The sequence below is a fragment of the Megascapheus bottae genome, chromosome 29 (genome assembly GCF_031878675.1).
Source record: "Megascapheus bottae isolate mThoBot1 chromosome 29, mThoBot2.hap1, whole genome shotgun sequence".
NCBI lineage: Eukaryota > Metazoa > Chordata > Mammalia > Rodentia > Geomyidae > Megascapheus > Megascapheus bottae.
The window spans coordinates 9,155,833-9,178,895 of NC_143537.1; the positions used below are offsets into that span (position 1 = coordinate 9,155,833).

General features: G+C 49.9%; 2 protein-coding genes across 2 annotated transcripts; one reads left to right on the forward strand and one right to left on the reverse strand.

The window, feature by feature from the left end:
• Nucleotides 1-268: 268 nt before the first annotated feature.
• Nucleotides 269-7,882, forward strand: Grm6 (glutamate metabotropic receptor 6). The gene is made up of 10 exons (XM_090320897.1): nt 269-778; nt 1,850-2,066; nt 2,326-2,461; nt 3,235-3,389; nt 3,728-3,868; nt 3,951-4,151; nt 4,691-4,836; nt 4,928-5,551; nt 6,368-6,679; nt 6,804-7,882. The coding sequence occupies exons 1-10, from the start codon at nt 269-271 to the stop codon at nt 6,999-7,001; spliced, it is 2,640 nt and encodes an 879-aa protein (XP_090177023.1). The 3' UTR covers nt 7,002-7,882.
• A 3,094-nt stretch (nt 7,883-10,976) lies between these two features.
• On the reverse strand, nt 10,977-19,901 carry Znf454 (zinc finger protein 454). Its single transcript, XM_090320932.1, has 5 exons — nt 19,802-19,901; nt 18,873-19,006; nt 15,118-15,244; nt 14,595-14,681; nt 10,977-12,376 (listed from the first exon to the last, which is right to left on the reverse strand). Exons 2-5 carry the CDS (start codon nt 18,903-18,905, stop codon nt 11,061-11,063), a joined length of 1,563 nt encoding a protein of 520 aa, XP_090177058.1. The 5' UTR covers nt 18,906-19,006; nt 19,802-19,901; the 3' UTR covers nt 10,977-11,060.
• Between the last annotated feature and the right edge of the window lie 3,162 nt (nt 19,902-23,063).

A 23,063-nucleotide genomic window follows, 5' to 3' on the forward strand; every position in this document is an offset into this window, starting at 1 on the left:
CCGGCTTTGCCCTGCGCCAGGACAGCCACGGGGCTGGACGAGAGGCTGCGGTGGTGGCTCCCCAGGAAGGACAGGACCAGGGGGTGTCGGGCAGGCGTGGGGACCGCGATGGGTCCGGCAAGATGGTAGGGTAGGAGAGCGCGGGGCGAGGCCGGTTCAGCCCCACTGGCTTCCTCTCTCCCAGCACCCGGGGCTGGATTCCCGCAGTCCAGAGCGTTCCCCGGGTTCGCAGCGCCCCCTTCCTCCAACCCCAGGGGAAGCCCTGGGGATGGCGCGGCCCCGGGGCGCCGGGAACCCGCGGCTGCCCGCGCTGCTGGCGGCGCTGCTGGCGGCGTGGCTGGCGGGCGTGGCGCGCGCGGCGGCGCCGGGCTCGGTGCGCCTGGCCGGCGGGCTGACGCTGGGCGGGCTGTTCCCGGTGCACGCGCGGGGCGCGGCGGGCGCGGCGTGCGGGCCGCTGAAGAAGGAGCAGGGCGTGCACCGGCTGGAGGCCATGCTGTACGCGCTGGATCGCGTCAACGCCGACCCGCGGCTGCTGCCCGGCGTGCGCCTGGGCGCGCGGCTGCTGGATACGTGCTCGCGGGACACGCACGCGCTGGAGCAGGCGCTGAGCTTCGTGCAGACGCTGATCCGGGGCCGCGGAGACGAGGCCGCCGGGCTGCGCTGTCCCGGGGGCGCCCCGCCATCGCGCGCCGCGCCCCCCGAGCGCGTGGTGGCCGTGGTGGGCGCCTCCGCCAGCTCCGTGTCCATCATGGTGGCCAACGTGCTGCGCCTGTTCGCGGTGAGGGTCGCGCGTTGGTGGGGTTCGGGGGCGTGCGCTCTTCATCCCGAGCTTTTCCACTCCAGGCTGGCTGGCGCGCCACCACCTGAGCCACAGCTCCACTCCTGGGGTTATTTTTTTTCGGGGGTGGTGGTAGTGGTGGTGGTTCACTGGAGATGAGTCTCAGGACTTTCCCTGGCTTTGAACCACCATCCCCAGATCAAAACTTTCCAGAGTAGTCAGGACTGCAGGGGTGAGGCCTGGGGGCCCAGCCAAGGGAGGAGAGGGGGTCCTAGAACGGCTCCGGGCAAGCTTTGTCCTTCCAGCTGTCTCTGGGGGCAGAGGCTTTGCTCTGAGGACCCTGAGAGCTCGTCCTGGGAGCAGCCGGGTCCCTGCCATGCTTGTGGCCTCTGCTCAGCCCCCTCCCTCTTACCTCTGCAGGGTGGGGACGGGGCACAGACATACCTGCCATGGCACTGGGGAAGTTGAGTTTTCATCCTGTGTTTGCATATGGCCCCCCCAGTCCCCCTCCCGATTGTCAGCCCTGCCTGGTACTCTGATTTTTGCCTGTTTTCTGCCCCGCCTCCCCCCAATCCATGAAGACATTTCACAGTCAAGTGCATTCAGGGGTCGCACTGGGAGCCCGGGGGGGGGGGGGGGGGGGAGGGGCCTTCCCTCCCCGGGTCTCTTCTCTCTATCTCTCCTCCTTCTCTCCCTCTCTCCTTCCCTTTCCTCCCCTCTCTGTATTTTTTTTCCCGCCACCTCATGTCCACATTCTTTTCCTTCACAATCAAAACAGCCTTAGAGTCACCCCAATCTCCTCTTCCTGGAATCTCCCCTCCCTGGTCTCGGGAGCTGAATCTTTCTCTAACTTGGTTCGGATCACACCCTTCCCCCTTTACCAGCCTTGCCCAGCACTCTGTGCCCCAGTGTGTCCAGCTGTAATCCCTGCTGCTCACAGTGCTAATGCACAGATAAAACCTGGTTTCAAAGGAGCCTGCCCCCTCCCATGCAGCCTCTTCCTCCTCTCTCCCTCCCTTGGGTGACAGACTCTCCATTCACATCTTGGTGGTCTGTCCTTCCTGCCTCCAGATACCCCAGATCAGCTACGCCTCCACTGCCCCGGAGCTCAGCGACTCCACCCGCTATGACTTCTTCTCCCGAGTGGTGCCACCAGATTCCTACCAGGCACAGGCCATGGTGGACATAGTGCGGGCACTGGGGTGGAACTACGTGTCTACGCTGGCCTCTGAGGGCAACTATGGCGAGAGCGGGGTTGAGGCCTTTGTGCAGATCTCCCGAGAGGCTGGTAAGCTGGAAGTCGGGGGTTCTAGGAGTCAAGGAGCCTGCAGAGGTGTGGCCAGGGGCTGAGGGGTGGAGGCCCTGGGTCACTGATGCTATGCCAGCTGGGAAGGTGCCTTTTGCTTTAGAGGACTCAGCCCCTGCCTGCCAGACCCCTTAGCCCTGCTTCCGATGGCCATGTTTACAGGCAGAAGTAGTGGCGGTCAAGTGGGGATGGAGGTGGGTGGGATGAGAACTGACCTGGGCCCCCCCCCCCCAATACCCAGGAGGAGTCTGTATCGCCCAGTCAATCAAGATTCCCAGAGAGCCAAAGCCTGGAGAGTTTGACAAGATCATCCGGAGGCTCATGGAGACCCCCAATGCACGGGGCATCATTATCTTTGCCAATGAGGATGACATCAGGTGAGGCCTGGGGCCCATGCTGCCGCCACGCCCCTCGCTGCCTTCCCTCGGTCTGCTGCCCTCTCTGCGCCTCAGACTCTGCACAGGAGGAATCCACAGGAGACCAGAGACCCAGGCTCTAAAACTTTCAGGGCCCAGAGCCAGCTCTTCTGGAGACATCTGGGGAGAGGGATGGCTTCCACTAAAGAGTTCTGTACAATTAGTCGGTTTTCACGGGACAGCTTGTGAGGAGAAGAAAGGTATATTTAGCTCATGGTCTCAGAGACCAAAAGTCCTGACATGACAGCACCATAAGAGTTCTGGGGCAGGCCCTGGGCTGCATCACATTTGGGCAGGTGTCATCCTCGCACGTGTATATGTCTGATGGAGAGAGCACATGGTGAGGCTAGAAGCCAGAGAGGGGGGCAGGGCCAGGACCACTGAAAGAAAACCTAGCAAGGGCCCTGCAGACGTGCTTAGCCTTTCCTGGGGTGAGAACTAGGCCCCAGAGACCCGATAAAGTTGCAGTAGACCCCACCTCCTAAGAGGTCCCAACACCTCTCACCTCTGTCATGCCAAGGGCCACCTCTTAGGGGATGCCCTCAATCCATATCCCAACCATAGCGCCCTCTGAGGGCCAATGTGAAATGGCTTGTAGTGGCCAAAGCATGGGAGCAGGCCTGGGGTCAGAGGAGCGGCTAGAGAAACCCCCTCCATTTCTCCTGCCTGACAAGGATCCCATGAGTGATGTGAGGATCTAGGTCCTCACTCACCTCCAGCTCTGTTCCTACCAGGAGGGTCCTGGAGGCCACACGCCAGGCTAACCTGACTGGTCACTTCCTGTGGGTTGGCTCAGACAGCTGGGGATCCAAGACCTCACCGATCCTGAGTCTAGAAGACGCTGCCGTGGGGGCCATCACCATCCTGCCCAAGAGAGCATCCATTGATGGTGAGAGTCCAGAAATCCCTGGTCGTCCTTCCCTGCATGCCCACTAGGACACGCTCACTCTCCATATCTTTATGTTGGATGCCACAAACCAGGTGCTTTCTAGGAATCCCGGGCTTCTAGGATTCTGAGATACTGTGGTTAGAATAATTTAACCAGGATGGGCGGGATAAGGGTAAAAGCTTCTTAAATAATGGGCTCTGAGTTGTCATTAGGAAGCCAGTTCTACCCAGGAGCCCCCATATGGCTTTGAATGCAGCCACATGAATTCAGGAACTGGCCCCAGGACCACACCTGGCAGTGTGGTGGGCTCGGTTGTCTGCCACCCTCCTCCCTCTCAGGCTTTGACCAGTACTTCATGACTCGCTCCCTCGAGAACAACCGCAGGAATATTTGGTTCGCTGAGTTCTGGGAAGAAAACTTTAACTGCAAACTAACCAGCTCAGGTGGCCAGTCAGATGACTCTGCCCGCAAATGCACAGGTGAGAGCTGCCTGGGAGAAAGTGGGAGGCCAGGTTTGATGTCTGGGAGCCAGGCACATTTCCTCCATGCATCCTAGGACAGGCGAGGAACGCATTGGCCAGGACTCTGCCTACGAGCAAGAGGGAAAGGTCCAGTTTGTGATCGATGCTGTGTACGCCATCGCCCATGCCCTCCACAGCATGCACCAGGCTCTGTGCCCAGGCCACACAGGCCTGTGCCCTGCAATGGAGCCCACTGATGGGCGGACACTGCTTCAGTATATCCGAGCTGTGCGCTTCAATGGTGAGCAGATTGTGGGCCCTGTGAGAGTAAGGAGGGAAGACAGGGAGGGGGGATTTCTTGGCAGGACTCAGGACAACTCCAGATGGATGAAATAGCAAAGGGGGCCTTAAAGAATGGCTGCCTTAGTTTTGAAGATGAGTTCTAGTACCTACGTGTGTGTGTGTGTGTGCGTGCACGTAGATCTAGGAGCTTGAACTCAAGTCTTGGGCACTGACCCTGAGCTTTTCTTGTGCTAGGTTAGCACTCTTGAGCCATGGCTCCACTTGTGGCTTTTGTTGGCTGATTGGAAAATAATCTCACAGATTTTCCTGCCTGGGCTGGCTTTGAACTGGGATCCTCAGATTTCAGCCTACTGAGTAGCTAGGATAACAGCTGTGAGCTTCTAGTGCCCAGCAATCTTCATGGGCGCCAGGTGGCATCCTCTGTTTTGGATGAGTGATGCTGAGCCTCTCCTCCTGTGCTCCTCCATCTTCCTTTGTCCAGCCTGGCGCTGGAGGCCCATGAGGCCAGCCACTAAGGACAATGGGCTTTCCCTGCAGGCAGTGCAGGAACGCCTGTGATGTTCAATGAGAACGGAGACGCTCCTGGACGTTACGACATCTTCCAGTACCAGGCGAACAATGGCAGTGCCAGCAGCGGCGGGTACCAGGCTGTGGGCCAGTGGGCAGAAGCCCTCAGACTGGATGTAAGTGGTTCAGACCCAGCCCTGGGCGCAGGCAGCGGGGCCCTTCTGTTCCTGGCAGCAGCGTCACCGGGCTGCGTTTCATCTGTCCCAGGTGGAAGCTTTACAGTGGTCAGGTGACCCCCGCGAGGTACCCCCATCTCAATGCAGCCTTCCCTGTGGGCCCGGGGAGAGGAAAAAGATGGTGAAGGGCGTGCCCTGTTGTTGGCACTGCGAGGCCTGCGATGGGTACCGCTTCCAGGTGGACGAGTTCACGTGTGAGGCGTGTCCCGGGGACATGAGGCCCACTCCTAACCACACAGGCTGTCGCCCCACACCTGTGGTCCGCCTCACCTGGGCCTCTCCCTGGGCGGCCCCACCCTTGCTCTTGGCCATTCTGGGCATCGTGGCTACCACCACCGTGGTGACCACCTTTGTGCGACACAACAACACCCCCATCGTCCGAGCCTCGGGCCGTGAGCTCAGCTACGTGCTGCTCACGGGCACCTTCCTGATCTACGCCATCACCTTCCTCATGGTGGCTGAGCCAGGGGCGGCCGTCTGCGCCGGCCGTAGACTCTTCCTGGGCCTGGGCACCACGCTCAGCTACTCAGCCTTGCTCACCAAGACCAACCGCATCTATCGCATCTTTGAGCAAGGCAAGCGCTCCGTCACCCCGCCGCCCTTCATCAGCCCCACATCCCAGCTCGTCATCACCTTCAGCCTCACCTCCCTGCAGGTGTGTCTCCCCCAGGGGACAGAGCTGGGGTGGCATGGGAGGTGTGACATAGGATCTTGTCCCTTGATTGCTGGTCACTCTCTCTAGTTTAGGTCCCCGTGTTAAAAAATAAATAGAAGTTACAGGAGATAGGTGGGCATGTAGGAAAATCACTTTATAGATGAAATATGTCCTTTTACTCAGAGGACATATGGACTGATTTTCCTTTTCTTTTGTGCCTGTACCGGAGCTTGAACTCAGGGACTGGGCACTGTCCCTTAACGTTTTTGTTCAAGGCTGGCACTCTACCACTGGAGCCACATCTCTACTTCCAGGGTTGGTTTTTTTTGTTGTTGTTTTTTTGTTTTGTTTTGTTTTGTTTTGCTAGTTAAGTGAAGTAAGAGTTTCTTGGACATTTCTGCCAAAGCTGGCTTTAAGCCATGATCCTCAGAACTCAGCCCCATGAGTTGGTAGGATTAGAGGCATGAGCTTCACCATGGCCTCTTTACAGATGATCAGGAATTCTATTCTGTAGCAGAAGAAATTAAGGCCAAGAAATGCATGTGATAGGACCATCATTTCAGCCACTACACCTTGAAGGAGTCCAAGTACATGGCACTAGCGATGGTTAGAACATGGGTGTCAAGTTGCCCCTTACCTCCCAGCCCCGCTGTAGCCCACTCGTATCTCCGTATAGTGTACCCTTCTGTCCACCTGCCAGATCTGAGTGTCTCACCCCAGCCAGGATCCTCCTGAAGATCCTAATCCATAGGTGGAGGGCAGGGATGGTTGGTCCCCGGAGGAGGGCGGGTCCCTAACATCCAATGATGCCTGCAGGTGGTGGGAGTGATAGTGTGGCTGGGAGCCCAGCCCCCACACAGTGTGATCGACTACGAGGAACAGCGTACAGTGGACCCAGAGCAGGCCAGGGGGGTCCTCAAGTGTGACATGTCGGATCTGTCCCTCATTGGCTGCCTGGGCTATAGCCTCCTCCTCATGGTCACGTGCACTGTGTATGCCATCAAGGCCCGAGGGGTGCCCGAGACCTTCAATGAGGCCAAGCCCATTGGGTTTACCATGTACACTACCTGCATCATCTGGCTGGCATTTGTACCCATCTTCTTTGGCACTGCCCAATCAGCAGAGAAGGTAATCAAGGGCCTTGGTCGGTTTGGTGGTCTCGTTTCCCTTTCCCCTCCAGTCTGTGTTGTCATGAAGGTGGGAAGGGAGAGAACAGGGGCTGAGCCTGGCTTGTTCCTCCTCCGTGGTCTAGATCTACATCCAAACCACCACACTCACTGTGTCCTTGAGCCTGAGCGCCTCCGTGTCCCTTGGAATGCTCTATGTGCCCAAAACCTACGTCATCCTGTTCCATCCGGAGCAGAACGTGCAGAAGAGAAAGCGAAGCCTCAAGAAGACCTCCACCATGGCAGCCCAGCCCAAGGGTGAGGATGAAGAGGGCCCCAAGTAGCAAGGCAGCTTTGAGTGGGACCACTTGGGCCCTGTCTGCCTTTGTCTTCCTCTTTGATTTACTGTGGAAGCCATATACAGTCCAGGTCCCCAGTGAATAGCGAGGGAGGAGGTCCACGAAGGCCACTCCAGCGTGGAGGCAGCTCATCAGCAAGAGCTGGACTCTCATTCCACACTCGCTTCTGCTTTCTGGGTGTGCCCGCCTCATCCGTCCCCTCTGAAGACGGGACTTTGTACATGATTGGTACAAAGGGTTCCACCTCTGGAGAGGGATTAATTTATTCCCTGAAATTCAAAGATCATGATGAAGCTTGAGTGGGATTTCTGATTTCTCACCCCTCGATGGATCTCCATAGTCTAGTGTGAACCTGAATGAAGCAATCCCCCTAAGAAAATGAGGCATCTCTGGTCTGGAAAGTGACATAGTCTTGGGAACTATTCTCTTGGTACAGTGGGACAGATCCTGGGCAAGCCCAAGGGTTCCCAGGAGAGACCTGCAAAAGGCCTGTAGTGGGGGGATGGGCAGGAACAGCAAGGAATGGGGGTATATTTCTACAAGGCCACTCACATCCAGGTCTTGTTCTTAGAGTGCTGGATGGGGGCGCTTAGCCCATATTTATTACCACTGCTGTGTTTCCACTGTGAGTCTTTTTTAAAGTTGAGAAAGACTGCACCCTGAGAGGCCTACTACCTGTTCCTGACATCTTTACCTCTACTCCACGTGCTGAGACCCATGCAGGAGGGCTTTTGGATATTAATTTGATTCCTATGCTTTCTCACTGCTGTGAGTGTTGACATTTCTTATAGCTTAGTCCTATCTACTATGCTTTTGCCCTTTGGAAATTCCCCCTAAGTTATTACACAACCTGCCTTTAACTTTGTCCACTGAATTCTTGTTAAATAAATATAACTCTTCCTAGAGTTTACCTTTGGTCTTCTCTTGGTTTTAGTCTGCAGGACTCCTTCTAGAATGAGTGTGATGCACAATTCCAGGCACATCTTCCCACAATCATTTCACATCTTCAGAAACATTCCTTATAAATGGGCACTAGTGGCCTGTAATCCTAGCTACTCAGGAGGCTGAAATCTGAGGACTGTGGTTCAAAGCCAGCCTTTGAGGAAAGTCCCTATGAGACTCTTATCTCCAATTAACCACCAAAAAACTGGAAGTGGACCTGTGGAGCAAAGTGGTAGAGTCTTAGGCTTGAGCTAAAGAGCTCAGAGACTGTGCCCAGGCCCTGAGGTCAAGCTTTATGACCAATGTCCCCACCCCAAATATATATACATATACATATTTATTCATTATTGGGTAGGTAGCTTTGTTTCTAAAATGAAAGGTATTTTCCAACTCTTGGAGAATTGTAGGGGAAATGAGCACTAATGTTGGATGGACAGAAACAAAATTCTGACAGTTACTACAAGAAATTCTAGGGGTTTCAAAGATGACCTTTCAAACTGGGAGAAAAAATAATAAAATGAAAATGGAGAGTTCAAGCCTCATGACTAACCAAAAAAAAAAAAGAAAATGGTAGGACCTAAGAGAAGGGAGATTAAATGGGAAGACTGACTAGAAAAGGCTGACTAGAGCATGGGAGACAATAATGGAAGGGCTGGGTTTGGAAGTTCTAAGCCTTAACACTTCATGTGTAGATCATTGGCTTAGTCTGTTCAGGCTGCTAAAACAGATGTTTATAAAATAGTGGGTAAATACATGTGTCCTGGAGCTTTATCACCTACCTAATTAATTTTGATTCACTATTTGCCAACTGTATGACTTTAATAAATTGATTTCTTATCTACAGATATTGTTATATATAGATTTTTTTAAATGAGATGCTTTGATGTTTTTTTAATACCTTCTTACCAGGAAAGTTGGCCCATGGTTCTAACCAATGCTCAGAGCTAGCGAAGGGCCAGCCAGACTTGATATGCAAACTAAGCAGTTCACACCTCCCCCTTCTATCCTGTACCCCAAAGAGGCAAAATTCCCCTTCCTTCATCATCTTAGGGACAGAGGTTAGATAACCAAGAGGACCCCTACCCACTCCACAGCCCACCATTATTCAAACCAGGCAGCCTTACCCCTGGCTCTAGATCTGTGAATACACTCAACTATGTTTTCCAGAGCCTCTTCTGTGTCCTCCTGTGGCCATTTCATAATACAAGGTATAAGTGTCCTGACTAAATGAAGTGATATGCACCAAGTACTCACACAGTACCTGGCTCATGCTTTCACACGCTGTTACTCCCAGGGATGGGAACCCAACTGTTTATGTTCTACATCCTGAACCCCTAGTTTCTGGGACCAGATAGGCTTGTGTGATTATTGTAGGGGGCCTGATGACCACATTGACAATAAGATCAATACACTGGCAAGCACAACTCCTCATTTCTTTGTGACATCTACCTAAACAACCAGGCAACTGAAAAGCAACTCACATACCTTACAACACTGGATACTTTTTATTTTCATGAAGGTGTATTTTGGAGTAATTCCTCATCAGTCCCCCTTTTACAAAAGCTTATTGTGCTATGTGGTATACATCCAGTATTGCCAAGTCCTGGTGCTTACAGAGTGGTGATTAGGGGGCTGGAAGCAGGCCTTAGGTGGTAGCATGCTAGCCAAGTGAAAGTGGTCATTAGCCTGTGGAAGAAATCCAGGGGTGAGGATCAACAATCTAGCCTTGTGATTTTCACCCTCTTTACTGGTATATACTAAAACTATTACCACAAATATATTTAGTGGAACCGATAGAGCTAAGGAATGAAGATGCCTTTTACCTGCAGGGCAGAGTAGGGTGGAAAGTCTTATGTCTTGATGATGATGATGATGATGAAAGTCCAGGGGAGGAAGGGGAGTAGAAAAAGTAAAAAAGCACCCCAAAGACTCTGAGGCTCAGCCACAGGAACCAGGAGCCCAAGTGTGCTGCAGCAAAAGGGGAGAGGACAAAGTCAAGGGTGTGTGTGGTGGTTGTGGGGGGGGATAGATGAATGGAGAGAAGAAGGGGGGAGAATGCACTCATATTCTTCGATGAATATATGTAAGAAATGGAAAGAGGAAAACCGGGAGGATGGGTGGGGTTGGGGGAGATGAGGGTGAAAGGTCTTGTGATGCACAGTTCTCAGAAACTGACATGCTGAACTGAAACCCTTTGTACAACGACTTAAAGACAGTAAGAGTAAGACATTTAAAAAGGGAAAGAAAAGGAGGCATTGCATGTGGAGGAAGGCGGCATCCTGCGCTGCAGCCACAGCGGCAGCCAAATCCTCGGAGGTGGGCCGAGGAAAACCAATCAGGGAGCTGACGAGACAGGATTCCAGACTCCGAAGGGAAACTGGGAGGATTTTTCTCCCAGGAGTAGGCAGTTTGTGCAGTTGTGCAGGGTGTGAGGACACGGATGGCAGCTGGGGTCTGCTTCTGGGGCTCCACACAGGTTCAGCCCCAACTCACCCCTGCCACAGGCACAGACATGGCGTGTTGAGATAGAAACCATCTCTGTCCAGTCAAGATGTCACATGACCACCTTGCACACCCAGTTACCAGGAAGGGTCTCAAATAGTGGTCCTTCCTGCTCTGCTGTGGTCAAACTTACCTATGAAGAAAGCAAAGTACAGAAATATTGCATATTCTAACACCCCCCTCATGCCTTGGGATTAACCCAATTGAGGGTGGGCACAGAAAAGTCCCTAGTAGTCGCTAGAATTTTGTCTAAATGGCTTGCTGGATGTGCCTGGCCAACTTGACTATACTTACAGTAAGAGTGCTCGCGTGGACAGTGCCTCTGTTATATTTATTCATATGATTAACAATTTACTGGATGGCTTCCTCAGCTAATTGCTGGGTGCTACTCTGTACTTTTTCTGGCCTGAGGTGGTATAGCTGTCTTCCTGGGCAATCCACGCTTCCTCAATAGCACCTCTGGCTCCCATGACATTGTGAAGCTTCACTCAGTAACTCTCTTGATGCAAGACTTCATAGTTAATCTCTGGTACAGATCTCTTATGCTCAAGAATACATTTTCCCTAACTCCTAATGTTCTTCCAGACAAATTCATTTCAGTCACTTTTCTCCAATGTGATGTCTCTGGTGCTGAATGAGGTTTGCAGACTGGTTGAACGCTTTCCCACATTTATTACATTCGTAGGGTTTTTCGCCTGTGTGAATCCGCTGATGCTGAGTCAGGTGTGTGCTCCGGATAAAGGCCTTCCCGCAGACTTTGCACACGTAAAGTTTCTCTCCCGTGTGAATTCTCTTATGCTGGGTAAGGGCTGACTGGTCACTGAAGGCTTTCTCACACATATTACACGTGTAAGGTTTTTCCCCCGTGTGAATTCTCTGGTGCTGGACTAGGGCAGACTGGTCCCTGAAGGCTTTCTCACACAAGCCGCATCTGTAGGGTTTCTCTCCAGTGTGAATCTTCCGATGTCGAGCAAAGGATGAATTGTCCCTGAAGGCTTTCCCGCATTCACTGCACTTGTATGGTTTCTCTCCTGTGTGAATTCTCTGATGTTCAGTGAGGGAAGAGTTCACCCTGAAGGCCTTTCCGCACTCGTTACATTCAAAGGGTTTCTCTCCAGTGTGAATTCTCTGGTGTTGCAGGAAACTGGTACTTTGATTGAAGGCTTTTCCACACTCATGACATTTATAGGGTTTCTCACCACTGTGGATATTCTGGTGTTTGGTAAGATGGGCTCTGCACACGAAGGCTTTTTCACAAATATTACATTTGAAAGGTTTCTCTCCGGTATGTATTCTGTGATGGTGAGAGAGATGTATGTTCCGGATAAAAGCCTTTCCACATAAGTTGCATTCAAAAGGTTTCTCTCCAGTATGAATTTTCCGATGGTAAGTGAGTGAGGAGCTCACGGAGAAGGCCTTGCCACATTCCTTACATTCATACGGTTTCTCCCCAGTGTGAATTCTTTGATGATGGATAAGGTATGTGCTTTGGTGAAAAGCTTTCCCACACTCTCTGCATTCATAGCGTTTCTCTTTTATCAGCTTTTTCTGACTTGTGTGAGGGTTTTTAGTGGGTGTTTTCTGATGTGTATTCAGAGTGGAACTCTTAGAAAAGACCTGTTCGCGCTCACTGTCTTCAAAGGCATTTTTGTTTGATGGAAATTCCTGGTTTTGCACAGGGCAGGAGGCCTTCCCAGACTCATGGTATTCCTGCTCACTAGCCTCAGATGGAATGTTCTGGTGGGTGTAGATCACCTGCTGCGAATTAATCTCCTGACCTTTCTGGCATTGCCATTCCATCAGGCCGGCATGTGTCCAGTGACCATCTCTTGCCTCTGTTGTCCTCTGACCTAATTCTTCTTCAGGACTATCAGCCTTGAGAGGAGATTTCTTATTCACAGGTACGATCATCCATTCTGCAAGATATTAACAGGAAAATGACTGTCTGACTGTAGGAAACGTCTTGATGGGCCTGTGAGTCATGCTATCGAACAGGTGGCAGTTCTGAAGACAGCTTGATGTGACAATAAAGGAAGAAAATAGGAAGACAGGTGAACACAGCTCTACGGTATGTCATCTGTCTGATATGTTCTGTCTTGAGGCAGAAGAGCTTAGGAGCTTGAGCTCAGCAGATGCCATTGACCTGACTTACAATACTGAGTACAACACTTTATATCTTTGTGGTCAGACAGAAGTTATCTGATATCCTACCACTCCAAAAGTATAACACAAAGTACACACTGCTAACAGACAAGAAACATTTCTCTTGTCTATTCTAGTGTGATGGTGTTTACAAACAAGATATAGTCTTTTTTAACAATCCTGAAACTAGAGGTCAGCACTTGTTAGAAAACAAGAGTAACAACGTCCATCAACATTCTTAACGTTTCATAGACTCTGCGTATACAGAGAGACGAGAGCCTTTGGGCCAGGTGTTCACTTAAGGCCAGCAAAATCATTAGGAATCTGGTGGCACAGGCATGTGTGATTCTTGACAGGCATTCATCTATCTGTATTGATAATTTTTTATGGCCTGCAACTGATGTTGCCAATATCCAAATGGCCTTTGGCTGTAAAAAAGGTTCCCTAGCCCCAATGGGCTATAAGAAGTTAAGTTACCATATACATGGGATGAAATGTTCTTACCTACTAATAAGGCCCACAAGCTGAGCATGGTGGCTTATGCCTGAAATCCCAGCTACTCAGGAGGCTGAGATCTCAGGGTCATAGTTCAAAGTCACCCCAGGCAGGAAAGTTCTTATCTTCAGTTAACCACCAGAAAACTGAAAGTGGAGCTGGGACTCAGAGTGGTAGAGTGCTAGCCTTGAATAGAAAAGCCCAGCGACAGCACCCAGGCCCTGAGTTAAAGCCACAAGCGCGAGAAAAAATAAAACATAAGGGGGCCGGGAGTTTGGCCTAGTGGTAGAGTGCCTGCCTAGCATGCACAAAGACCCGGGTTCGATTCCTCGGTACCACATACATAGAAAAAGGCTGGAAGTGGTGCTGTGGCTCAAGTGGCAGAGTGCTAGCCTTGAGAAAAACCCAAGAACAGTGCTCAGGCCCTGATCTCAAACCCAGGACTGGCAAAAAAAAAAAATGAAATAAAATAAAAAATAAAACATAAGGCCCTACACTTGTCACGAGAAATGAGGCATTCAAGAGCACTATAATATAACCTATACATAGAGAAAATATATCATGGTGTTGTATAAGTAGAAAAGGAACTTAGGGACAAAGTAGCACACCTGCTGGGATATGTCTAGCATGGGTAAGAGGGAGAAATGGGACTCTTTTTTTTTTGGCAGTCATGAGGCTTGAACTTAGGGCCTGGGCTCTGTCCCTGACTAGCACTCTACCATTTTGAGCCACAGGACCATTTCAGATTTTCTGATGGTTAACTAGGGATTTAAGTCTGTGGACTTTCCTGCCTGGACTGGCTTTGAACCATAATCCTCCCATCTCATCCTCCTGAGTAGCTAGGATTACAGGTGTGAGCCACTACAGGACTCTTACTGGAACCACGCCATGGTTCAAGAGAATTCAAGAGAATTACTTGACAAAAACTTCTCTCCATAAGCAAAAGTTGTCCGCTTCCTCAACACCCTTCCCACCTGGGCTCACGTACAGGGTAGCATGACAACCCTGGCTCTCCTGCCATCTGTACTCTAGGCACAGTGTCTGGCACAGCGAGGCTGGCTAACCAGCAGCTGAGTGAACTTCCACATGGATGTAGAAGCATGAAGTGGCTGAGGGAATGTGCCAAGTTTTCTTTGATCAGAAAAAGACGTGCTTTCTTGAGCACATAACTGGCTTTTAAACAACTGCTGTGGGTTAGCCAGTGTGACTCCTTCCTACTAGAGAAGTTCGTAGTCTGCACTACCAGTTGTATGGCATGCTGGTCAGGCAGTCAAGGGAGTATGGCAAGTGATGTCTGAGGTGTCCCTGAACTAGACTCTATTCATCTAGAATAGAGAATGCGGGAGGGGGAATCATGGAGGAAAAGGATTTAAGGGTAGCACCTTTTGTCAATGCATTCTGGGATGATGTGGCAGGAAGGCCTGGCATGCTTGCTGAGGTGACACACTGCCCTCACTCATCTGCATAGGTCCCATCCTCACTAGGTGTAATTCTTACCAAGACAGAAGCTTCCAGAGGCATCCAGTGCCCATGCTTTCCTTTTTCCCAGGGGAGAAAACTCATCTGGTTTGGGTCCTAAGAGTCCTAGTTTTGAGGGGTATAAGGCAAAAAGAAAAAAAAAATCTGCTTTTAATATAGATAAATGTCATTGTGAGGAGACCTGTTCTTTAGAATATTCTGGAAAAGGTGATTTCATTAGAAAACCCAGGGAGGACATATGCTTGAAGGAGGAAAAGATGGCTCAGGCCCGACATAGTCAATGTCCTTGTCCCTGCTAGAAGAGAGCATGAAGAGAACTCCCTGCCTATCCCCCCACCCGCAGTCACTCAGTCATCTTCACTGAAAGACTCCAAAGAGGCCAAGGGATACCAAGAACAGGAAAGCAGAAAGCAGTAGTTCTGGAAAGCGGTAGCATCCCCGCACAGCACCTTTTCCAGCTCAGTCTTCTGTGTGGCATTAGTATCAGGGTCCTTACGAGACCCCCAAAGGTGAAGTTGAATGTTCCAGGTTCCCCACTCACCTAAGGATACCAGGTTGCTATGGTTGTCCAGCATCACCTCCTTGTACAGGGCTCTCTGCGCGGGGCTCAGGAGACCCCACTCCTCCTGCGTGAAGACCACAGCCACGTCCTTGAAGCTCACCATGTTCTGTAAGGGCAAGCCCATCCGCAGTGAAAATGCTGACACGGCTGCTGGCTGGTGTCTAGGGACAAGTTATCCATTTCCTCGGGTCTCTGGGGGCTCAGTTTGTCCTAGACCTTGGTTCATACTTTGAAGAGGCATATTGCAAAGAAAGAATGCTTGCTTGCTCTCAACTCATGCATCCTGCCTTCAATATTTTCTCCCATCTCTCCTAATCTGCCCAGTCCTGCCTCCACTCTCCATCCTTCTCCATTCAACCAACTCCTCTTGTCTTCACCAGGACACTTTTTCCTCAATCTAGTTCTCCCTAACTGTTTCTACAATCACCTACGTGGGCCCATCAAAGCACTGGCCCACTGGTGCTGGTGGCTCATACCTACAATCATAGCTACTCAGGAGGATGAGGTCTGAAGATGGAAGGTTGAAGCCAGCCTGGGTAGAAAAGTCCATGAACCTCTTATTTCTAACCAGAAAAAAAAGCTGGGAGCGGTGCTGTGGCTCAAGTGGTAGACTGCCACCTTTGAGCAAATAAAAAAGGCAAGCAAGAGTGCAAGGCCATGAGTTCAAGCCCCAGTACCAGCACATGGGCACACACCCACACAAAGTATAGGACCTACAAGTTGTGTACTATACTAATACTTGATGATCTTACTGAGCAGGTATTTTGCTGACTGACACATGTATTATACTTTTATCATGATTTTACAGAGTACTATTCAGGCAGGATAGACTAGGAAAAATAGGCATGGGGCAGCAGTGGTGACAAGTACAGACTCCTTTGGGTATGGAGACCTCACTTATAAAAAGATGGTTACAGGTCCAGCCTTCTGTGCCTGCCCAGGAAATAAGAATAGGCATGCCAACCGTCAATTGTCCAGACTCTCATAGTCCAGCCACCCATGCAAACTGGGCCCTTGGTTGACCTCAAAGATCCCTTTTAGCCTCATATTTAAGGAACAACTTAACTCAATTACCTACAAGCCTTTAGTATACACATGGGGAATGTTATCCTACAAGATAATATTGCCTATATCACCCCGCTTTTGCAGGAGCTGATGGCCTAAAACCTTGTACTGACAGATCTTTACAAAAAGTTCTCTATGTTTTAGTCTCAGTATATGGAAGGGAAAAAGGTCTCAACCTCAGGGTGTGCCATCCAATCCGTACCAAGAGGGCTGTGATGATACCAGCCCTCATTGCCTAGGGATCTCCAGGCCTCTGACACTGGGACCACTGTCTTCCCGAAGGGGGATGTTGACACAAAGATGCTGAGCAAGACCATCAACTGGAGACGGCCATCACAGACCTCCACGCTCAGCCCAACTCTCTGGCTTACGTTGCCCTCCAGCATGGCCCGGGCCTTCTGTTCTATGCTTAAGGAAGACTGCACATAGCACTTGGGAAAGCAAACTGCTTTTACACCAAACGAGTCAGGCATCATATTGATATGAAAGTCTTTTAAATGGAACCCAATTAACCAAGGCTAATATCCCTAATTAGTAGAATAACCATACTGGATTCTACTCCCCACAAGTGGTCAAGCTTCCTTACATTAGCCATTTGTCAGCAACAATAGTAGTCCTGGGGCTTGAACTCTGGCCCTGAGCTGGATAGCATTCTACCACTTGAGCCACAGTGCCACTTGCAACTTTTTCTGAGTAGTTTATTAGAGTTAAGAATCTCATGGATTTTTCTGCCTGGGCTGGCTTCAAACTGTGATCCTCAGATCTCAGGCTCCTGATTAGCTAGGATTACAGATGTGAGCAACCAGGCATTTTTAAAATAACAATACAGGAGTAGTGACAGGATGATGTGATTTCTGCACAACTAGACAGGAAGTTGCCCACCTAGTCAGAAATTGATGTCAGCCCACCTGACCTTTTGTATATCTGATTAGTGCCTATTTTGTGGGTAATCAGCTAGCATAAAGCCCAGGGTCTCCGCTACCTTGGGATCCAAACTTTGAGCACTAGCATGGTCTGAATCACCAGTAATAAATGTTTTTATCCTCTCTAAAAAGTGGTCTGGATCTTAGCTGGTCTGTGCTGCCATAACACTACTACATACAAAAGACTTTATATAAGAAAAGTATATTATGTCATGACACCAGCACAGAACACGTATCTTGTTTTCATGAATCTCTTGGCTGAATCAAGGGGCCATATTAGTGATTAACTTTACCATCTAGGTTTTCATGGTGTTCATACAGGGCCAAATCACCTAATGATGCCTGAACCCCAAACCTGTGCACATTATCAAGTAAAGCATGCCTTAGTTGTTTTCAGCATTTTTCTTATTCAACTGTTTATGTGCCTACCTCAAAACACACACACACACACACACACACACACACACACACACACACACACATATCTCATGTGTGTCACTCCATGTTCCTCCCTTGGAAATTCAGAAAAAAGAACAGGAAGGAAAATAGCTTCTCTCAGATACCAGAAATCTCACATGGAAAACTCAGCAGCTCTCACAGTTCTGGTCTTCCAAGCTGACTGGGAAACCAGGACAGCTACAGTTAAGCAGAAGCCCAGATTAAAAAAAATCTAAGAGAAAGGACTTTTGGATATTTCAAGATCTCTCGTCCACAAAAAAAAGTCCAGTTGTATTTTTGCTTCTAGACTTGGGAAGATAACTCAGTATCTTTGGCTAAATTCATGCTTTAGCTTAAGGCAATCTCAGTTTCTATTACCTGTACCCAAAGCCTTGGTACACAGCTGGAAATCAAGAAACATGAACAGGAAACTCATGAGCCAATTTATCAGTGCCTGAAATTCACTTTTTTTTTTTTTTAAAGAAAAGCATAATAACCTGGCACGTTTCACAGCCCTAATACATGTCTAGAAGAATAGCGTTCTGATTCCTCCCTGCTTTTAGTTCCTATGTCAATTACTGTCTTCACCTTTTAGATCCCTGACCTGATCTTCTAGTAAAACCAAGGCCAGCAGGAAGGTGGTTTTCAGAGCTGGGTGCTGGTGGCCTACATCTATAATCCTAGCTACTTGGTAAGCTAAGATCTGAGGATTCTGTTTTGAAGCCAGCCTAGGCAGGAAACTTATGAGACTCTTATCTCCGATTAATCACTGAAAAAGTGGTGCTGTGGCTCAAGTGATACAGTGCTAGTACCCTTAAGTAAAGGGAGTTTAGGGACAGCACCCGGGCCCAGAGTTCAAGGCCCAGAACAACCATTAAAAATTTATTTTTCAATCTGAAATTGGATAGGGAACGGGGGAAAACAAGGTGAAGGGTGGGGGGGTGGGGGGGAGGGGGGAAGGGAAATGGGGACCATGACATGTGAAAGGGTATCAATGTGTGGGAATTAAGGCACCATTTATCTGGCAAATATCATGTAACCCTTCTATTAATTACAATAAAAATATATTTAAAAAATTTATTTTTCAGTTATCACTTACAAGATTACATCACCTTTAGCAGCTTAGTTAGCTATGAAACCCACCAGGATAAACCCGATATGGGGTGAGAGGGAGCACCGGAGGCCAGGAGTCTGAGGGGGAGCACTAAGGTGGGAGCAGAGCTCTAAGTTGGGGAAAATATCCCTTCAAATATAGGTGATTTGGGGGGAGGTGAGGGCAGGGAGAGCCCACAACATTGCTCCACTTACCTGAAGCATGCTTGGCAGTTGGTTGACAGCCATTCCTTCTCTTATGTGCCAGCTTCGAAGCAGGCAAGGTATAGGGGAGGCAGATGGAGAGCCCTGTAACTTCCAGCTTCCTCAGGCCAGAAGCAACTGCACACCTGTTAGGAGCAGAGGATGGGTCAGTGGTGGGAGACTAGCATTCCTGTCCTGGTAGTCCTGCAAGTATCCCAAATGCAATGAATCCTTTGTTTCCTGTTCTCTCTGGCTTCTCAGAGTACTTCTTGTTTCCACAGTAAGGTGAAGCACCCATGTGCTACCTTTTTCCTTCAGGTTTCCCTCCAATCAAGTCCCCCATATCTTTTCTTCGGTATAAATACTGTGACTTCTCCCTGCAGACACCATGCTGCAGCCCCAGTTCTCACGCTTGCCAGTCACCCTTCATCCTTCCCTCAGAGCTATCAGGGTGCAGTCATAGGGTAAGTTTCTCCTCCTGGGACAGCTGATTAGGAAAGTTGCAGAGAAAGAGGGCGAGAAGGGTCAACTTCCTATCCTGGAAAAGGATCAGAGAGATAAGGAGTGTGTCTTCCTTGTGGAAATTGCTCAGGGCTTCAGGGTAATTTGAGTGACCTGGAGTCAAAGGCCAGCCACGAGGTGTGTGTGATGTGGTGGTGTGGGTGGGGGGGGGGAGGTAGGAACCACTCACACCACCCTCACACCTTCTGCGGCCGCCTCACCAGGTCCCCACGGAGCGGCTGCAGGGATTGCACTGCGGCTGCCCTGCACTGAGCTGGGGGGCTTCCGACCCGGTCTTCCTCCAGATCCCCACCCTAAACCCAGGAGCCCATCACTGCACCGCCTCTCATTCCACGCATCTCCCCACCCCCACTCCCCCTCGGGACCAAATTCTACGAAGTTCAGGGCATTCGATCCTTGTCCTCCGAAATGAACCAGACCTCCGTGTCGTTCCCGGCGGCGCTCTCGTTCTCAGACCCGAGCACGGCTACGCTGTCCTTCCAGAAGCTCTGCGGGCAGCGAGGGGGGCCGCCACCCCCACCCGCAACCCCACCCTCAACCCCCCACTCAGAACACAATGAACAGCAAGGCTGCAGCCTGGATCTGACTGCGCTTGCGCGTTGCCCTGGGACCCGCGGGAGCCGAGTTCCCACAAGCCTTAGAGCTGCAGGACTTGGACTGCTTGACTCCTCTCTAGAGGGAGAAGCCTCAACCAAAGGGAAGATGTGCGCCTGCGCAGGACGGGCTCGGCCCTTCAAACCCCTCCCTCCCGCCCAGCCGCTTTCCAAGCAAAACTACGTTTCCCAGGAGCCTCTGGGGCAGCGGCGAGTCAGTTTAACTGCTCCGCCCTGGAACTAGCCACGCTGCGTGTATTGGTTCCGTTTTCTGACTTGACCCTTGGTCTCTATTTTAAAATAACTCTCTTAAAACAAGGATCGGGAAAGGTAATGGTGTCCACGAGACGTAGAAGTTAGCCCGCGAGGGAGACCCCAAATCCTGCGAGCGACACGGGCCAGGGAAGGGGTGGGGAGCAGAAGGAGACAGGGTGGCCTGGCCCACGCGCCAGTGAGACCTGAGATTTGTCACTTAGGTAACAGCCACCTTTTGGGAAAGCATTACCAGGACAGCGCTCTACCACTTGAGCACACTTCCAGCAATTTTTTTTCTTTGTTTTCCAAAGAAGGTTTTTCCAGGCTAGATGAGACCATGATTCTCCTGTTTATGCTTCCGCCTAATGACAATATATCACGACTAATGGCAATCTGCTTTGTTCTCCTAACTCAAGATTTCTACCATGGTGGACCCACTGACTACTCTCCCCCAGGGGGACCTTTCCGAATCCCCCCCCCCAGCACCCTCATCTCCCACTCCTAACCAGATAACAGGTGCCTGGATTTCCCAAAGCATGCCTCACCTGGCTGAACCAGGACCTGCTCGGAGGGTTTGCACGACAGACTCTAAGAAACAGGTCTGCCTAAATTACTTCTGGCCCAAACCTCAAATTTGCAAAGTATGTTCTGAAACTCTCTGTACCCTCCAGCCACCGGCACCTCTGCTCCCCATTAGACCTGGTGTCTCCTGAATCTCTTCAGGTCACCATGGTGTTCTGCTTCAACTCTCCTTTAGAGTTTATCTGGTCTGTCGAGGTCATTTTCTGCTCTTTATTCTAATACCCTCATAACTCAGTTTCCTAATAATGCCCAGCCTTTTGTTGGTGGTGGTGGTCATGGGGCTTGAACTTAGGCCCTGGGCACTGTCCCTGAGCATTTTTGCTCAAGGCTAACACCCTACCACTGAGCCACAGTGCCACTTCCAGTTTTCCAGTTAATTGGAGGTAAGAGTCTCAAGGACTGTCCTGCCTGGGCTAGTTTTGAACTGCAATCCTTAGATCTCAGCCCCCTGAGTAGCTAGGATTACTTTCATACCTAAGGATGACACTAAGGTACTTGAGTGTGACTATGTGTTAGGTACTTTTATAAGCACTTTACATGATTATCTAATGCAACCCAGAAAGCATGGAGATGTGTGCTATTATCCAACAAGAAAACGGAAGGTCTTCATTTGCTAAATGTCTTCTTCGATGTCCCACAAACAGTATATTGAAGCAGGAATCTTAATCCTGCTGACAGCCTGTCTTGCAGTGCAGATGGCTGAGAGCTGACACACAAGTAGCGCTCCCCTCTTATTTATCTGGCTAGTTCTTCCTGGAGCTGCAATAGTGTATTAGGACCTAATTGGAAGCTTTCCGTAAAAACAAGACCTCAAAACAAAAGAGTGACTCGAGCATGAGAAATCCAGCATGCCCTCTAGCAGGAGCCAGAACTAGCACACTGGCTTTCCTGTTCCTAGCATCCACGAGGGCAGTCCCCACTTCTCTTCTATATTTCCCTCATGCTCCGAACAGTGTCCAGGAAAAACTATTTCCTGTCTGCTTTCCCTTTTAATTAGGGAAAGACAAATCCACTTACATGACCACTTATAATCAAATCTGATTCATCTTCTTTTAGAGTGGCCATTTCCTGTATACCAGATCCTAGTGTTCATTGCTGAGCCCTGTCACATCACCTTTCAGGAGAGTATGCGTCCTTCAGCTTCATTTCCTGTCTTGCTTGACTGCTCCTCTACATCCACAGTTACTCCCTTCGACTTTCCTAAAGGTACGGTATTTCTCTGGCTTTTTCTATGTATGTGGTACTGAGGAATCGAACCCGGGTCTTTGTGCGTGCGAGGGAAGCACTCTACCACTACGCCAAACTCCTAGCCCAGATACAGTATTCTTTTAGATTTCTTTGTATTGTTCCTGCTCTTTCCATCACTTCCCCATTTCCATCTTCTGTGCACACTCCTGCCTCTCCCCTGATACCCTGAGACTTGGCACAGACACTAAGGGCCTTTCATTTTGGAATATCTGTGAGCTGCTCTATGCAGGAGGAATAAGGGATGCCTTACTTAGCCTGATAACAGCTCCAATATGCAGCCCACGGGAAGCAAGCAACTCCATGGACTGCAGGTAGGAAATGAAAATGACAATGGGTAAATACACAGTAAGTAAACTGCATTAGATCCTCTGTATCCATACATCTTTCAGAGTCCCTTCCCCTTCAGATGGATTATGATGCTTTTTGAAGATGCCGTCTTCACTAGCATCTGAATGGTAGAGGCTATGCATAATCTAATAGAGAGGAAATAGTACCATGTTGTACAGTTCCACCTGTATGAACTTAGATAACTTTTTTTTTTTGGTGATGGTAATAGAGATTGAATTCAGTGTCATGTTCCTGCTTGGCTTTTTGCTCAAGGCTACCACTCTACCACTTGTGACTTTTTTTTTGCTGGTTATTTGGAGATGAGAGTTTCATGGACAGACTTTTCTGGCCCAGGCTGGTTTCAAAATATGATCCTCAAAACTCAGTCACATGAGTAGCTAGGATTATCAACATGAGCCACCAGTGACTGGTGATTGATACTTATTTCCCAGAACTACTGTGGAAGAAATAGCTTCGTGTAAGTCTTGAGTGATGGTCTACCCATAGAGAAAATAGATTTAATCATCCCTAATCTCTGGTTTGAGAGCACCGTATTTCTTGTCATTTATTTCTTCCTTACATCTGACTCCTCTATCATGAACTCCTTTGGAGTGCTACTGAGTAGGTTCTCAGTAAATTCCTAATGTGATACTGCTCAAGGCTGTCTGGTTTTTAT

Coding starts and splice junctions, on each gene's coding strand:
- Grm6 (XM_090320897.1), top strand. CDS start 269: ATGGCGCGGCCCCGGGGCGCCGGGAACCCGCGGCTGCCCGCGCTGCTG. Junction 779..1,849: donor ACGTGCTGCGCCTGTTCGCG/GTGAGGGTCGCG, acceptor TCCTGCCTCCAG/ATACCCCAGATCAGCTACGC. Junction 4,152..4,690: donor CCGAGCTGTGCGCTTCAATG/GTGAGCAGATTG, acceptor CTTTCCCTGCAG/GCAGTGCAGGAACGCCTGTG.
- Znf454 (XM_090320932.1), bottom strand. CDS start 18,905: ATGGCTGTCAACCAACTGCCAAGCATGCTTCAG. Junction 15,245..18,872: donor AACTGCCAAGCATGCTTCAG/GTAAGTGGAGCA, acceptor TTGCCCTTACAG/AACATGGTGAGCTTCAAGGA. Junction 14,682..15,117: donor TAGCAACCTGGTATCCTTAG/GTGAGTGGGGAA, acceptor CCTCAAAACTAG/GACTCTTAGGACCCAAACCA.